The sequence below is a fragment of the Silene latifolia genome, chromosome 7 (genome assembly GCF_048544455.1).
Source record: "Silene latifolia isolate original U9 population chromosome 7, ASM4854445v1, whole genome shotgun sequence".
In the NCBI taxonomy this organism is placed as follows: domain Eukaryota; kingdom Viridiplantae; phylum Streptophyta; class Magnoliopsida; order Caryophyllales; family Caryophyllaceae; genus Silene; species Silene latifolia.
The window spans coordinates 3,222,243-3,240,217 of NC_133532.1; the positions used below are offsets into that span (position 1 = coordinate 3,222,243).

At 40.2% G+C, this 17,975-nt stretch overlaps 3 protein-coding genes across 3 annotated transcripts; 2 read left to right on the top strand and 1 right to left on the bottom strand.

The window, feature by feature from the left end:
* The first annotated feature begins 2,578 nt into the window (after window positions 1-2,578).
* Window positions 2,579-4,748, top strand: LOC141591401 (pentatricopeptide repeat-containing protein At2g30100, chloroplastic). The gene is made up of 2 exons (XM_074411707.1): window positions 2,579-3,656; window positions 3,761-4,748. The coding sequence occupies exons 1-2, from the start codon at window positions 2,925-2,927 to the stop codon at window positions 4,532-4,534; spliced, it is 1,506 nt and encodes a 501-aa protein (XP_074267808.1). The 5' UTR covers window positions 2,579-2,924; the 3' UTR covers window positions 4,535-4,748.
* A 517-nt stretch (window positions 4,749-5,265) lies between these two features.
* On the bottom strand, window positions 5,266-8,792 carry LOC141591400 (putative inactive receptor-like protein kinase At3g56050). The gene is made up of 9 exons (XM_074411706.1): window positions 8,142-8,792; window positions 7,876-8,017; window positions 7,721-7,792; window positions 7,497-7,640; window positions 7,259-7,399; window positions 6,701-7,179; window positions 6,403-6,593; window positions 6,188-6,320; window positions 5,266-6,105 (listed from the first exon to the last, which is right to left on the bottom strand). Exons 1-9 carry the CDS (start codon window positions 8,293-8,295, stop codon window positions 5,507-5,509), a joined length of 2,055 nt encoding a protein of 684 aa, XP_074267807.1. The 5' UTR covers window positions 8,296-8,792; the 3' UTR covers window positions 5,266-5,506.
* Window positions 8,793-15,044: 6,252 nt separating this feature from the next.
* On the top strand, window positions 15,045-17,681 carry LOC141591403 (plant intracellular Ras-group-related LRR protein 8). Its single transcript, XM_074411709.1, has 7 exons — window positions 15,045-15,742; window positions 15,834-15,934; window positions 16,053-16,190; window positions 16,625-16,673; window positions 16,840-16,905; window positions 16,983-17,102; window positions 17,180-17,681. Exons 1-7 carry the CDS (start codon window positions 15,197-15,199, stop codon window positions 17,288-17,290), a joined length of 1,131 nt encoding a protein of 376 aa, XP_074267810.1. The 5' UTR covers window positions 15,045-15,196; the 3' UTR covers window positions 17,291-17,681.
* Window positions 17,682-17,975: the final 294 nt, after the last annotated feature.

A 17,975-nucleotide genomic window follows, 5' to 3' on the forward strand; every position in this document is an offset into this window, starting at 1 on the left:
CTTGTTGGGTGGGTTTTTTTTTTTTTTTTTTTTTTGTTTGGGAATGACTAGCTTCTAGTATCTAATCCCCACAGACGGCGCCAATTGTTCCGGGTATGAATTCCGAAGCAGGTTTGTTTACCACGCTAGCTTTGTCGAATAATGCCTCTTCTAGCCTTGACTGCTCTCCTCGGCCTCTCCTGCGACAATGAGCAAACTGAGGGCTTGGCTTTGTGCCAAGCGTACTCACTCCGACGCTCAAGTCAGTGAACTTACTGTGATTAAGTAGTATGTAACTTGATTACGTGTATTGTAGAGAGATGAGAGAGATAATACCAATTTAAGTGGTTCTTAGGTTAGATTCTGGATCCCTTCCTCAATGAGGATTGAGGAGTATTTATAGACTTTCACCTTTTGTCACGTAGTGGCCAAGTGGGCCAAGTGGCAAGTGGCACAAAGTGAAAAGATCGATCTACCCTCGGCCGAGGGACCTATGGCAGGCCGGCGAGCCTGGTTGACTCCATGCCGAGGGTTCTTGGATATGAGTACGCGGGTAGGTGCCCCTACCGGTAGGTTGCCATGCCGAGACCCGGTGGCGGGCAGCCGAAAGGCTGCATCGGCTGGGATGTCTAAGTCATTGGCTTGCTGTGGATATCTTTGACCTCGTTCAATATGTTGACTTGGTCAGCGGGCACAGAATATGCCCCATCAGTTTCCAAGAGCTCCGTTGTGATGGTGGAATAAATCCACTGTAGCACGGTGGCATCGAGTGTCTCCCACAACTCTATTTCGTCGGCCGTTGTAGGTGCTTTAGGAGGCACCTTTGGCGTGACGATATGGTGGAGGACACGGTTTGATTTGGCGTGATTCGTGAATAACGCAACCCACAACGGATATTGATCGTTATCCATGCCGAGTTTGACAGGGATGTGGTTGGTGATGTTATTCACGGCAAGAGCCGGATGAAAATTCGACTTTGCATCGGGTGCCATGGAGTTGACGTGAGGTCGGAGGAAGAGAGATTAGAGCGGAAGCAGTGGTTGATCGATTAGGGTTCCTGATACCATAAAGGAAGGTAATCGGTGATTATTATTGATAATATCACGATGTATATATACACGAGATTGTTAGCTACTAACTAGGATCTTTAGCTAATAATTAGGCAACTAATTATCTATACAATTGACTAAGTTAAGTAACTAAATATTACGTAAATAATTACATATTTACTTATATTCTATCATATACATCGGATGTACTACCTCCAACCTTATGTTTTTTTGAGCATATATGTATTTTTTTAGCTTATTACCTCAAACTTTATTTGTTTTTGAGCATATATGTATTTTTTTGAGCATAATAAAGTTTATAAGTTAGATTTTAATATTTTTTCCGTCAAAACTCAAATTTAACTAAACTTATATGTAATATTTTTGAGTTTTATTGTAATTTTTTAGAGCTTAATATTTAAGTGAATAAGCTCAGAAACTTCATAGTGAAACTCAGAAACTTTAAAACAAAACTCAAAAATTTTATTATAATGCTCAGAAACTATAGAATTGGAGGTAGTACATCAGATATATAATCCTCCCTCTCAAAAAAAAATATGGGTTTTTCTCATTTGTACCCTTGTGTTTTTGCGTTTTCTTAGTTATACCCCTGTATTTCTGTAATCCCCATCTATACCCCTCTACTTCTCAATTATTCTCAAACATAACCTTACAATCTTTTTTCCGTCATTTTGTCCGTCAGTTCTTCTATCAGTCATCTTCATTCTCTAGTCTCTACCATGACACCACTTAATCTCCTTCCTTCATCCTCTATATCTAATACCACATGCCCTTAATTAGAACCACGCAACAACCAATTATCCACCATAACTAATGTACCAATTTCTCTAATCTTTACACCACACCATATTTGAGTGATGCGAGACCATTTTCAATGAAATATCCGAAGTTTTTTGAAGTTTAAATTGGACGAATTTTTGGGTTCATTATGTTCCACTATATTACAAATTTGGGGCAATTTTCTGGTAGCTAAGTTTTAAATTGCATTCGAATTTCTAATCAAATTCAAGGTCCTGCTACTACTTATCTATTTGAATTAATCGTCGGATAAGGCCATCCTATGTTGAATTTGATTTCGGCTTCTGGGTTGTTATAACTTGAATTTTGCTATTTCGAGTCTTTTTGAAAATGTCGAGCCAACTTAGCGGCTTATTTAGCTCAATCATAGCGTGAAATTGGATGTTTTTCTCTGCTAAAATTTGGAGTGGTATTGAATTGGGAAAGTTGAGATTCATCCCAATTATAAAGTTGATGTTTGAATCAAGAGTGGTATATGCCTTCCTATTGTGTTCCAGTTGCTAGTTGTGATATTGGAAATGGAACTACTCGGATTTTGTATATGAATTTGATATCCAAATTTGCACAACCGTTAAAACTAACGGTTCAATTGACAGAAATTTCTTGTAAGGTTACAATTGAGAATAAGTGAGAAAATACAGGGGTATATGTGGGGATTAAAAATAGGTGAGGGCACAAGTGAGAAAACGTAAAAACACGAGGGTACAAATGAGAAAAACCCAAAAAAAAATACAATATGGCCATATGGGTGTATGGATAAATTATAAACCCAGAAAAGAGAAAAAGGAAAATACAATATGGGTGTATGTCCTGTGTGAGTGCGGTGGATGGCGAACCGAGCTGGAGCTGCTGCTGCTGCTGTTACTGCTACTGCTACTGACTTGGTCATAGAGTATGTTTTGTTGTCTGTTGTGTTGTATGAATCATTTTCTCTCTTTCTCTGGTTGGTACACCTTCATTAGTCAGTCATTATCCTAAAGTTTACTCCTTTTTTATATACGGAGACGGATAAAGTATCTATCCCTAACCTGGTTTCATTTTTTGATACTCCGATACAACACATCCTTTTCTCTAGTCATGGCTAATTCAATTGGGTTCCCTTCAACTCTCTATTACCATTACTCTGAACCCCCTTTCCCTAAATTCTTCTTTATTACTACTCGTAATTATAATTATAATTATATCCTCAAATCTGTAAACCCCATTATACCAATTCAATCTAGACTGCTGACCCCACTTAGCTCCGTTCAGTTAGACCGTGTTTTGACAAGCGAGGATGAGGATGAGGATGAGGATGAGGATGAGGATGAGATGAGTGAGGGTTTGTTTGAGGCCATTGAAGAATTAGAGCGTATGACCCGTGACCCCTCTCATGTTCTTCAACAAATGAATGACCGCCTCTCTCCCCGTGAGCTTCAGCTCGTCCTCCTCTACTTCTCTCAGGATGGTAGGGACTCCTGGTGCGCCTTGGAGGTCTTTGACTGGCTCAGAAAGGAGAACCGTCTCGATCAAGAGACTATGGACCTCATGCTTTCCATCATGTGTGCCTGGGTTAACAAGTTGATCCTAGCTGATAAGGATGTCTCTGAGATTGTTGATCTTTTGGTTGATATGGATTGTGTTGGACTCAAGCCTGGTTTCAGCATCATGGAAAAGGCCATTTCCTTGTTTTGTGATTTAGGCAAGTACCCTCAAGCTGTTTCTTTTGTTCAGGATCTTCTCACCCGCAAAATCATTTCTGATGCCAATGATACCCACACCCACACCCACAGGGGTGGCCCAGCTGGCTACCTTGCTTGGAAGATGATGGTAAGCTTATCTTAAATTAGTCATATTCCAATACTAGTTTCTTACTCTCATTAATCATATGGACTATGGTGGAGTAATAAGCAGTTTTTAATATGTTTTGCTAGGAGAAAGGAAACTATAGAGATGCTGTGAAACTGGTGATTCACCTTAGGGAAACTGGCTTGAATCCTCAAGTTTACAGCTACCTCATTGCAATGACAGCTGTGGTCAAAGAGTTGAATCAAGTCACCAAAGGTTTACGTAAGTTGAAGGGTTTTGCTAAGGCTGGTTTCGTAGCTGAACTCGATAAAGAGAGTATCAGGGCTGTTGAGAAGTTTCAGTCTGATATTCTAGATGAAGGGATTTTGCTGTCTACCTGGGCAGTGCAAGAAGGAAATGCGTCGGTGCTAGGGTTGGTACACGAGAAGCTGCTTGCAATGTATATATGTGCAGGGCGTGGAGTTGAGGCTGAAAGGCAGCTGTGGGAGATGAAGCTTATGGGAAAGGAGGTCGAAAGGTACTTTTATGACATTGTCTTGGCTATATGTGCCTCACAAAGACAAAGTGGGGCTGTTTCAAGGCTGCTGACTGCATTGGAAGTTACAAGTTGCTCCACCAAAAAAAAGACATTGACTTGGTTATTGCGAGGGCATATCAAAGGTGGGAATTTTGGGGATGCTACAGAAACGGTAACCAAAATGCTAGACTTAGGCCTGCCACCTGAAAAGGTGGATAGGATTGCGGTCGTGGAGGGGCTCAGAAAAAGGATGCAACAGCCCGGATATGTTGAAACCTATCTGAAGCTCTGCAAGCACCTCTCAGATGCAGAATTGATTGGGCCATGTCTCATATATATGTATATAAAGCGATATAGACTTTGGATTGTGAAGATGATATAGCTGCCCATAGGCAGGATATTGCATGAGTTGGACTTTGTATGTGTATAATAATTATACTTGTATAGCTGTAAATGGTGGTTGTCCATGAGGATGCCAGGATGCCTGTAAGCTTTTCACTCAAGACATCTTAGCTTTGCTTTCCCTGTTACGTCGTATCATTTTGCTCAATGTATATTTCACTTGCTTGCTCAGACTACTTGATTTTGGTTGTAAATGTGTCTGGCTGTTTAATTTAAATTCCTGCTGTTTTTTTTTTTCACTGAATTTTGACGATAGCAACGAGATCTATATTTGATGAGTTTGGTATATGGTCCTTTGTAGGCCCAGCAGCTTATCGTTCCCTTTTCAAGGAAAGGAAGAAGTTTAAACGAAGATGCATCCACCAACCAATATTCTTAATAATTCTCAATTATCGCAGCAGCCATGCCACGGACATCTGTTGCCTCAAACTCAAAGTACGAGTATTATTTAACAACACCCTATGTTATCCGTTCCTATTTTTAATTTGTCCATCAGTTCTTGCATGAATATAGACTAATAGAGTAATCTAGATTTGCAACTTTTGAGTCTCAAATTGCTGCCTAAAACAGGAGGATTACTCCTGAAAATTGTGTGGTTTACTCTTATAGCAAGCTTGTATAATTCTTCGAGTCTCAGATGTATAATTCTCATTATTTGAATTATTGCAGACTGAACAGCTAAAAACTGCAAGTTAACTGTAAGACCGCAAAGAATAAAGCTGCACTAGAGCCAATTTTCACATTTCTCAATCTTTAACCAAATTATATACACTATCACCCATTTCTTACTCAAAAAGCTCCCTATCAAAACCTCTGAAGGCATGTTTAGCTCTGTTAAATGGGATCTTCAAAAATACTATTTACAGTGTCGCGAAGTATACTCTTAACACACCATGCTTTTTGCTTTTAGAAGCATGCAAATGAAGCTTATACACGAATAAATATGTAATCTTTAAAGTGCTTCTGTGGACAAAATCTCGAGCTCAGCCCACCATAGAGGAGATAACTTGGGAGTAGCTGCGTCTGGACTCATCCCTGTCATCTCCCTTAGACGAGCAGTAACCTGTCTCATGGTTGGTCTTTCTGCTGCATCAGGATTAACACAGTCTCTGATGATGTGACATAGCGTCTGTACTTGGTCCTGTTGAAACCAACTCAGTGTTGGATCGATACTTTGTCGAGGTATATCGCCTTTCTCCAACATCTCCAACACCCAATCTGCGACACAGCTATCATCCTCCATATAAGGTATTCTACCAGTTATTATTTCAAACAAAACTACCCCAAAGTGGAACACATTGCTTTCTATGTCTGTTGCTGAAGCCTCCAGAAGTTGCATTGAAGGCGATCTCATCTTGCTTTTACTTCCCACGCTCCAGAAGCTGAAGTCTGAGATTTTAGCTGCGTAATCTTCTGACAGATATACAGAAGAAGACTGCATATCCCTGTGAGATATTGGCGAATTGAGCTGGTGCATGTGCTCCAGGCAGTATGCCATACCCATTACTATGCGTACCCGCATCGCCCAATCCAAGCGTTCAGCTTCTTTTACTGCCAAAGTGTCATTATATTCAGAGAAAGAAGGTAGAATAGAGGTAAAGGTCAAAAGGAGGGAGATGAATGAGACACTCACTGTGCAGATGCTCAAAGAGAGTTCCATTAGGAGCATACTCAAAAACCATCATTCTGGTGAAAGGCTTCTCCTCTTCGCAATATCCAATTAGATTCACAAAATTTTTGTGGTTTACTTTTGACAATGTCTCCATCTGCAAGCATTGGCAACCAGAAACATTTAAATTGACATCAAAGAGAACAAGGAGATAAGCATCAATGTCAATGTAACAATACCTTCTTCCTAAACTGGAGCTCCAACTTTTTAGACCACTCATCAGAAGATTTCACTGAACTTGCAACAACAGCTATCTCAACGCCACTAGAAAGAGTGCCTTTGTAGACAGTCCCGTCTTCTAAAGAGCCAATTATATTACTGAATTCTTCACATGCTATTTCAAGTTCTGGTCTTTTTAGATTAGGCACACCTGCAGCAAAGAAGAGATCTTTAGGAGCGTGCTAGTAGCCAGTAGGTTACTTGAAGGAGTATAGATTTTTCTGGTACATGAGTAACAAATCTACGCACAAATCATACCTGACACAAATGCTCTTTGCAGCTGCCCACTAATCCCAGTGGCCCAAGGTCTCACTGTAACAACCTTACTACTACGGCAGATAAGAACAACCGCCACAATAATAATCAGAAGTGCAAAGGCTCCAGCAATAGAGGCCGATATAATCACCTTAAGATGCTTCGAGCTTGACGCCTCCGGGGTTTTACTTGAAACAGACGATGGGAGGGTAACCCGGGCAGACGTCGGTGAAATAGCTGCACGTAAAAAAGGTGCTGCAGCTGGGGCAGGAGCAGGCACTGGTGCATTTGATGGCGATGGAGCAAATGTGGGTGATGGTGATGGGGATTTGGAAGCGGGTTTGTGCAAATGACGTGGGTGACGGCTTGCCATATGAGGTTCCCTCTTGATATTTCCTTTGATAGTAGTTTCAGATGGGTTTGACACAGGTGGCACCCTCAACAAGCTTCTCCTTATAAAAACCTTTGGTTGGGTATTGTACCTGATGGAGGAGCAAACAGCAATTTAGTTGAATACATAAGCTCTGTGACCCTGAAAAATGGCATGTGATAGGTTCTCACCAAGAATCAGGTTGGGTGTTGCAGCTTATCCCATCCAAAACACCGCGTAGATGGTTTTCATCGACCTGATGTTGAGATAGCAACTGAAGCTGATGAAGCTCGGGAGACAAGGTACCAATGAGATTATTGTTGTCCACCAAGCTGTGTGATATGCAAGAAAGGGTAAACTAGCAATGTGAAGGAAGACCCAGAGAGGAGAAGGAAAGAAAAAAGAGAAGGTGAAGGGTGTAGTAGTTACAGAATGGATAAAGAAAAGTTGTTGCCCAAGTTAGAGGGAAGTGGTCCGCTGAAATTGTTGTATCCCAAGTCTAGCACTTCTAGTTGGGGTAGGTTGGCAAGTTGAGTGGGTATAAGTCCATTAAAAGTATTGTTTCGCAGTATTCTGAAGATGAAAAACAAAGGAAAGGAGGTTAGTTGTATACTTGTATGTAGGAGTTGGAAGGTAGGAATAAGTGAGCTTACATAGACTTGATGTAAGAGAGTTGTCCAAGCTCAGGCGGTAGAGTTCCAACAAGACAAAGATCCTTGAGATCCCTGAAAGGCGAAACAGCATAATCATTATTGATTCTGAGTATCGAAATTTCATGTATAAAAGCAGAATGAATTGAAAGACATACAAGACAACAACATTGGCATCATCAGAGCAGTGGACTCGGGACCAAGAACATGGATTGGCAAACCCATCTTTCAAAGTCCAGTCGGAGAGGGCATTGAAGGGATCTGTTACCACTCTCTCTTTTAACTTGAGCAAAGCCCTTCCTGCAGATACATAATCAAAAAGAAGAAAAAAAAAGAAAAGAAAAGCAGTTTCTAGCTAGTGGTATATATTCAAGCTAGTAGTCCGTAATCAAGGCAATAATAATAATAATAAACATATATATACCTTGGGTGTCAGTGTCTAGGGATGAAGATGATCCGATAATAAAGAGTGGCAGGATGATGAATATAACAACCAACACCTTCATTTTTCTTCTTCTTCTTCTTCCTCTACTGTTTTCAATCAGCTTATTCGGCTGTAATAATAATCCACCTATCATCTTCTCCAATGAAATGAATAGACGAGGTAGGTGGCCTGGACGTATGTAGTAAAAGGATATGAAAAGATCTGGTCTGCTAATGAAACAAACTATGAAATGAATTGAGAGAGAACAACAGGGAAGAAGAAGAAGAATACGCGTATCTATCTATGTAGTAGATGATGAGACTAGTAGTAATAATAATAATAAATAATAATAATGATGTGGAAATCCGTTGATTCTTATTTGACCTGACTTGTTCTTGTTTACATTTTTGTATGTATTTTTTCTGTGTTGATCAGGAGTATCCCCTACCGACAGCTGGGGCAATCTCCTTCGGGGTACTAAAGGCAATTTTATGGGTTGACCCCTCCCAAGTTTGACTTTTTCATTCGCAAGAGTCAGGAATCGAACCCCTGACCACTTGTTTAAGAGATGAGAGCCCTTGCCACTCACACCAGCCAACTTTGGTACATTTTTGTATGTATGTACTTATTCCTTCCTTAAATTAATGTGGTGTTGAAACTTTCAATGCTCCTGCTGCATTATTATCCCCAATTTACTTAATTACGTACATATTACGGAATACGGACTACTGCTTTCAAACAAACGCATTATCAGTGTTTCTGGACTTTACTCTACTTATCCAATACCACCACTCACTTCTAACTTGTTCACTCTTTCCGCGAAATTCTTCATCCGCGTCTTCTCCATTCTACTTTTCACTACCCCCATTTTGTGTTGTTTTATTTCTATGGCATACCTACATGTCTACAACTTACTAGTAGTCGTCTCTTTATTACTCTCTTTCATTCAAATTAAAGGTAACACTTGCTTTTTGACACATTTATGTTCGTAGATAATCTTTGATATTATTCTTAATCTATAAGACAAAATATAGTCATGTGAGATTTTGTTTGATTTATCGTCATGAATGCTATAAGAATATTAAATTTTTATAATTTTTAATAATGTGTAGTTAAATATATTCACGTTGCAAAACGTGCATCGGCAAAGCAACTGTTACCTTTGGTTTGGATGTGATATATGTTTTTTTTAGGTAGCAAAAATCTTTATTTAGGCCCTGTTTGGCAAAACTACCTGAAAAGGTAATAAAACCTGAAAAGAATAATCGAAAAACGAAAAGCTAAATCAAACCGAAAAGGTAATCGATAATAGGTAATTTGAAAATTAGGAGCTAACAAGGTAACTGATTATATGAAAATGTGTTTGGCAAAGTAGCTGAAAAGGTAGCTGATTTTGGTAAAACGAGGTAAAAGGATATGAAAATTATTTAATATTATAGAATAAAGGGGTAAAAATGGAAAATAAGTCATTTCAGGTACCTGATTTCTCAAATGCTACCTGAGGTAACATTTCATTTCAGGTACCTTATTTGACCAAATAAGCTACTTGCCAAACACTTGCAAAAAAATCAGGTACCTGAAATTTTGGTCAAATAAGCTACTTTGGTCAGATAAGCTACCTAAAGTGTCGTGTCAAACAGAGCCTTAAACAAATTCAATAAATAAGTTACACTATAAGTCTTTTCAGAGGGTTGTGCTGTTCAGGACATCCTATGGTCATTTTAAGGTCGACTTACCATATTGACATGGTTTCGGGAAAAAAAAAAAACATCGCTTTCGTAAGATCGCCGAATACTTTCGATTTTAAAAGAGAATATCCATGATATCGCAATCAGTCCATAAACTTGTAAAGATGTCTCACTATAACATAAGAAGAATATGAGTTAGATTACAAATATCTAGAGGTTTTAAGAGTACTTTTCAATTTCTATTGGTAATAGACATAATAAGCAACTCCATTTTAATTCATTCAAGATAATTATATGCAATATTAAGAGTTTGCCAACTCTCTCTCTCTCTAAAAAAAGTTCTCTAACTTCTCTCTAAACCCAAAGACCTAAAAAACTAATAACTTCTTGATCCGCTGCCGCCTACTTCCACCTTCTATCCTCCCACCTTCTGCCACCCTTTTGCCGAAGATGAGTCCATCCCTTGACCCATCTCCGGTGATCGATCATCTCCTCTAGTCTTTTGTTCAATTATTCCAATTGAATCCACTCTTTTCTGGTTCTCATTGGCTGCGCATCTGCTTCCTTCCTTCTCCGGTGTTGATCGCGGTTATCTGCTTGGTGGTCCTCCATCCTAGACGGTTTCCCGTCTCCATGTTTCTTTTTGTAATACCCCGTATTTTATATAATATAATGAATTAAACGGATATTATTATATATTAATTATTATACATTTTATAATATTAATTAAGTCGGGTTAATTGTTGAGTCGATAACCACGTTAAATTATTTTACTTAACTCGCGTTGTATCGATCTAAGTTAATGGAGACGGGTTTATATGGAATTCGAAATGTGAGCTAACCATTGAGTGCCCAATAACTGTCCAGCCCATTAAACCCTAAAGCCCAACTAACCCTAACCCTAAACCTAAGAATACCCTACTCTCTACCCGCCTCCCTCCTACACTCCCTCAACCCGCCTCCCTCTTTTTCAGCAACACCAACATCAACCTTCACGGAATTCGAGAGAGAGAGAGTGTGCGGTGTTGACGGCGCAAGAAGGAGGAAGCCCTTAGGGTGGTTGGCGGCACGATGTGGGTGGCCCCGGTGGCCGTTGTGGTGGCGAAAAAATGGTAAGAGCAACTCCTTTCCTCTGTTTTCACTTTTCATCCGTTTTTGTGGGTGGTTACGTGCCTTAGGGAGTGGTTCTTCTTTGGTGGTTGAAGGGGTATATGGGTAGTGGGATGTGTGGCGAGTGACATGGTGGTGGTTAGGGTGAGTGTAGGTGGTGGAAATGGCGGCAGGAGGTGTTGTCGACAGGGGTAGACACACGGGTTTACATACGGGTTTTCAGGCGGTTTAGAATGGCTAGGTTGGGGTGGCTCCACCGTGGACTAGGGGGAGGTCGAAACGGTGGTGTCACTGTGTCTGGGTGCGTGGTTTGGCGGCGAGCATGACGGTGGTGGTTTGGCAGAGGGTAGTCGTTGGTTGCGGTGGTGGTAAGAGATAAACAGGGAGTTGTTGGTGAGGCTTGGCGGTGAACCAGGCCAAATGCCGCCCTGGTTCGACTCGCCGGCGACGATCGACCAGTGGTGGTGGTTGTTGGTGGTGGGGTTGAAGTGGGGACCACGGCTGGTGGTTGTCGTGGTGGTGTAGGTGGCGCGTGAGGGTTGTGAGCGAGAGTGAAGGTGTGGGTCGTGTTTAATCGGATTATTCGAATTGTTTTAGTTTTGAAACGGGTTTTCATAATTTAAATAGTTATAATTCGTAATGGGTCGTATTCTTAATTAATTAATTTAATTCCCGAGTCTTCTAAATAACTTATTTAATTTAATTTCCGGGTTATTTAAATAATTAAAGACGGGTTTAAGTCGGGTTGTGAGTTGTTCAAATGTTTGATTCGGGTTTTCTCAATCGTATAATTCGTTTAATCTTTTAATTATCATATTGGTTATTCAATTTAATTCCTGAGCCAGTTAAATAATTCAAGTCGGGTTTTTGAGTTGGGTTTGTTAAAAGAGAAAAGCTACTATATCGGGAAAGTTTCCATTTTAAGAAATTCTACTTTAGTAACTTCCTATGTTGGGAAGTTGGGTCAAATACTAATCGGGTTATTTTAGTTATCAGTTGGGCATAAGTTTGGTGTCGGGATTGTATTTCGGGAAAACTTCTATTTTGGGATATTTCTATATTTAGTAGTTAGTAATTATAAATATTATAATTGTTTTAGGTGACGGATTCGTGAAGGGTCGATAATCAAATTCATTGCTTTATTTTCGGGACTGCTTAAACTGCTTAATTGGAATTGCTGGCACTTTGAGGTAGGGAAATACACTTGACTTATTATCGTTGTTGTTTAATTGTGTTGACTTGATTCGTGGTTGTTTATTTACGCTATGATTCATATATGTGAAGGTGATTGATTGAATTGATCGTATTGAGTATGATATCACAACATCGAGTAACCGACATGATTTTATGATTTATCAGTTCAGTGATTTATATATATATATATATATATATATTGTGTTGCATTAATTTATGTTGAGCTTCTCATGTGCATTGGAGTTGGAGGATGATGTAGGAGTGACGATGTTGAGATACGATGTGAGTTGTGATAAGGCCCAGGCGGGTTCTCGCAGACTTGCCCTGGTGTCCTCAAATGCGTAGTAGCGCGGATCGGCTACGGTCGATATATATAGTCTACCGGGGATCGGTATGGGCAAGTTGTCCGGGGTATGAGATATGAGATATGAGTTGAGATGGAGATGGAGGTGACGGAGGAGCATGCATATCATATTTTATTGTTTCATTGTTTTCCCTACTCGAAACTTCGCGGTGACCACCCGTGTATTCGTGTACGCTGTGATGATCCAATTATTGGGAGCAGTTGACGGTATTTCGAGACCCGATGGGAGCTGGCCGGGAAGAGAGAGCTTGGATGACCGACTTAGTGCCTAGCCCACCTTAGTCTTATTAGTAGTTTTATCAGACTTTATCTTTTGGTCATATTTTTGGAGGCTTTGTTTTAATTCCAGTTGTAATCTCACTATAAACATTTTAATAAAGTACTGTGTTTCTTTCCTTTGTTATCTACTGCCTCGGGTTTCCGAGATGGTAACACCGTCATTTATCTGAGGAGTCCTAGTTCAGGCCCTTAAATAAATGGGAGTGTTATACTTTTGGTCTTGGATGCCGTTCCGGGGTGTGATCCCCGGCTCCTGGCCACTTCCCCCACCCCCGGTAAGGTGTTTTCCCCAGATCTGTTCGATTTAATATATTAATATATTTATACCAATACGTATACGACTAAATAATACGACTTAATTAAATAAATAAAACCCGACTCGACCCAAAACCACCACCGTGTTTTAATCAATTGTTTACAAACCCCATTTGCTTACTTTGCTTTACTTTCATTTATTTACCTTGCAAATCTCAACCTCAACCCAAATTGTCACACCAAAGACATAGTTATCCACAACCGATAAGTCAATACAATACATGTCCCTTGGAATCCGATCTTTACTTACCACTCTACTAAGAGTAGTTTATTTAGAATATAAATAGTTTTTGATTGGAGAGATTAGCCGACAAAGTTTCGACTCGAATCACTTGGTGTTCGTGTCTTTTTGAGGTGTGATCGGGTTGTTCTAATTTGGGTTGGATGAGGTGTTGGTTTGGATGGTTTCGGTAATCTAAATCACATCATTTATGTTGTTGTTTATCTCTCTATTGTTCTTCATGTTGTACAGTATAATTTGTCATAATAATAAGAATAAGGACAAGATGAGTATATGTCTGGCCTATGTTGGTTTCATCCTAGGGTGGTTCCCTATGGTGTTTTTGGCCAGGCGTTTGGTTTAGGAGCTTTTTGTGTTTTGGTCCGCCTATTTGCGTGGCTACTTGGGTCTTTGGTCTTTGGTTGGTCAAGTTGGTTCTTCACGATGTAGGAGATTTTTCTCCGTTAGAGGCAAGTCTGGTTGGCTTGTTTTCGCCTTTTCCTTTCTACGTCATCGTTGTAACACCCCCTCATACCAAGGTACCTTACCAAGGACTACCCTAGCATGAAAGGCTATTACCATCTCGGTTTCGCGAGGTTAGTATATCAAAGTTACCAATTCCAAACAACCTTTATTAAAGTATAAAGAGTTAGCGATTACATTATCTCAGACCAACTCAAAATAAAAGTATACGGTCTCAATACAAATGAAATCAAAGACAGCTAAACTCGTAACAGCGGTGCGGCAGCTAGACTCAAAGTGATGACTCCCTATGACTGTCCCATAGCTAAACATCTGCATTACCTGTCACAATCTGCTCACCATCCCCGAATGGATCACCGCAGGTTTTATAAAACAACGACACGGGGTCAGTACCGTTCAATCAATGTAAGACAAACAAACAATGTAACCGGCTGATCATCCTCCATAGTAACCGACTACACACCGAAGTGTGTAGCCTTGCCAGATTACCCATCGCAACAGGTAATCCACTCCGCCAGTGGGTGACCGCAACCCATCCCCACCAAGTCCAGCTCATCAACGAGCGACTAACAATCCCTGTCCCTTAATGTGCACATCCCCTCCCGTGACGGGTTACACGGAGGGCGAACTAGAGTGTGAAACCCCTCCCGCAAGTGACTCCACCACAATCACACACACAGCATCACAGCTGTCACAACACCACAACCGTCACAACACAACCACACCAACACCGTCACCACAATACCCATCCTCCAATGATCAGTAGATAACAACAATTATGAAACATATGCAATCTCAATCAATTAACAGTACTGAGTAGGAGAAACCTTACCTTTTCGCAATCCAAGCAATCAATAGCAATTCCTCATAACATCGTCACCTACATACAATAATCACATAACTCCAATTACCACATGCCAAAACCCCTTTCCCCCAAATCACCAATTAGAGCAAAACCCTAAAAGACAGATTAATGAAACTAACGAAATCAGAGACTTACCGACACAATCGACGCAAGGAAAGGTGAACTAGACTCACGAACGATCCACACAATTGAGAGAGAGATTTGAAGAGGAATAGAGTTACGTTAAAGTGTGGAAAAATTCTTATGTACTCCGGGAGTACCGTACTCCTTACACCTAGGTTATTATTATATTCTATTTGGTGGATTACTTTTAAGTGTAAGGAGTACGGTACTCCCGGAGTACGTAAGAATTTTTCTAAAGTGTGTAGGTTTTGTGAAAATGATTAGAAAGTGCAAATTGCTACTTCTATAATCCAAAAAGTTATCTGTGAATACTCATTTAAAAAAAAAAAAAAATTTGTTTTACATAATCAAGCAGCACCTAAAGATTGCCGAAAAGACAATTGATTTGGTAAGGTAAGGGAAGGGGTGATAGAAATGGAAAAGGAAGAAGAAGGAGAAGGGGCCGTAAAATTGCAGATAAAATTCGGAGGTTCGACGATTGGAGTGAGGGCATCTGGGAAGAGCACTGTGTCAGAGCTCAAGTGTATCCTTCAAGAGTTGACGAACGTCCTTCCTCGGGGGCAAAAGTTGATTCACAAAGGACGTGTTTTAGACAATGATTGTGCATCTCTGAGTTCATTCCGCATCGGCGATGGCTCTAAAATCATGCTCATGGCTTCTCAAGGCCTTCACCAAGGGGACGGCCCCATCCTCAATCAGGCTCCTGTCCTACCTAATTACAGGAAACTCAGCAAGACCACCACCGCTAGTAGTACTACTACTACTACTACTACTAGTGTTTTGTCTAACTCACGGATTCATCGGTGGAAGGTTACCGGAGTGATTGGGCTTTCTGAATCGAATCTCAAGGTTATCCCTGATCAAGTTTGGGAATGTGGTTCTTCTGCTAGACTCCTTGATCTCACCAACAACTCTATTTCTCATATCCCCCTTAATATCACCTCTTTGACATCCATCCAGGTCTCCATCCTCTTCTACTAACTGTCTCTCATTCATTCATTCAATTCAATTCAATTCAATTCAATTCAATTAATGATTTGTGTTTTTGTAGAAATTGATATTGAGCAGTAATCAAATCGCGGATGATTCCATTAACTGGCATGCCCTTTCTCAACTCAACAATCTTCAATATCTTTCGTTGAATCACAATCTGTCAGTCTTCCTATCTATACTCAACAATCTTCAATATCACTTTATACTTGTATTTCTTCTCTGCTTACTACTTTCTTTTTAAGACTTGTACTCTTCAACTTTCACTCTGCTTCTGCAGTTTAACATATCTGCCGCCATCCATCGGAGCACTAACTTCTCTTCACCACCTACATGTTGCTGGCAATCTATTGCAGAGTCTTCCCCTCCAAATAAGTAATCTCACTCGCCTCCAGATTTTAAATGTCAGCAGTAATAGGTACGCAATCGTCATCCATCTACACTCCTCTTCCTCTCCCACTCTCCCTTTTTATTGTTTCTTTACCATTATTGCGTGGGCAAAGTTAATTGTACACATCTGACCTTATGTTCTGTCTTACGATTGAATAAAGCAAAATGGTTCACTGAAGTGGTTGTGTTTCTTACTTTTGTTGAAGTGGCAGTCTCTTGATGCAATTCTTGACGCAATTTTTATCATGGGTCATTAGGAAACAGTCGCTTTGTATTGTTGTCACTAGGGTAAGGCTTGCATACATCCGACCCCCCGTACCCCTGCAATTTGCGGGAGCTATTGAAGCACTGGGGGTAATGTTGTTGCTGTTGTCGAGTCCAGTTGGAAGATTGACTACATCAGATCTACTTTCTTTCCTCTATTTGTCTATGTTTGAAATGACTTTAGCCCCTATGGACCAGGTTAAGTACTATACCTCCCTGCATAGGTGATTGTGGCTCTCTAACAGAGGTATAATTCTCCATTCTCTCTCTCTCTCTCTCTCTCTCTCTCTCTCTCTCTCTTTTTTGGGAGGGGTGGGAGTGTTCCGAGGTTGGCTGTTTGTGTATATCTCTCTGCGTTCGTTATTTTTACACTTCAAACCGCTGAGTTGAAACATATGTCTCCTGTGTTTTAGGTTGATGTGTCATCGAATCTTCTAGTAATGTTACCAGAGACATTGGGAAGTCTTCATAATTTGAAGGTTTGAAGTCAACTTTTCATTAATTTTTCTTTTTTTAAACTTCGCACCTCTTAAGTGAAGTATTGGTTGCTCCATAGTCATTGCGGCTCAGTAACAATGGACTCAAATCACTGCCATCTTCCATATTCAAGAAATGTGTCAAGCTTTCATCTCTTGATCTCCATGGAACGCAAATTACAATGGACGTGCTTCGGGAGGTATTCTGCTTGCCTCAATACTTGACTTGCTTATTACGCATATGTTCAAAAGGATAAATAGATTATGAAACTTTCAGGTTGAGGGATGGGAAGAATTTGATAAGAGGCGGTGCATGAAGTACCAGAAGCAATTGGATTTCCGGGCAGGTGGCTCCGCTGGATTTGATGAAGGAGCTGATAAAAATTGACAGTTGGATGTACCGCAGTCCTCCGGTGTAGCTGGGAACCTGCTCCGCGTCATTTTGCTGACACCTGCCTTACCTTTTGCTTTTCTAGGATGTATCTTCTCAGTCCTCACCATACTATTGGAATACTTGCTTGAAAGAATTCAGTGGGGTTGGCAAATCATCAAAACTATTGTATTTGCATACATTCAACTTGAATGTATGCAAATACAATATTGTGTAACTAGTGAGATACTTCAGGAGATATACATGTTGCCAAGTTTTGTGAAAACTTGTATTGTAAACTCAAGTAGAAAAACATCTGCACATCCTTTGATTCTTTGAACACGGAGTATGGAACACTGCCCCAACTACCATTGCATAACAATGTATATATTTTGTTATTTGGAACCAAGATATGTATGTGTCGCACATGGTAGATGTTGTATATGCTGCGAGCCTGCGATACATACGTGTGCTGGATAAACAAGTATACATTAGAAATCTTGCAGGGAGCCAAGCAGGTGGTACACTGATATATACTCCATACATGAAAGTAGTTGCTCAAAGAATCCACAATCACTAGAGATGTTTGTTCGCAACTTATTTCACTTATGTACATTTTTTTTTTTTTTTTTGACAGCAGGTGAATAACTTACATTATTGTAACAGATGTACATTTGGTGTACAACTTGGTACAAAAAAGTCC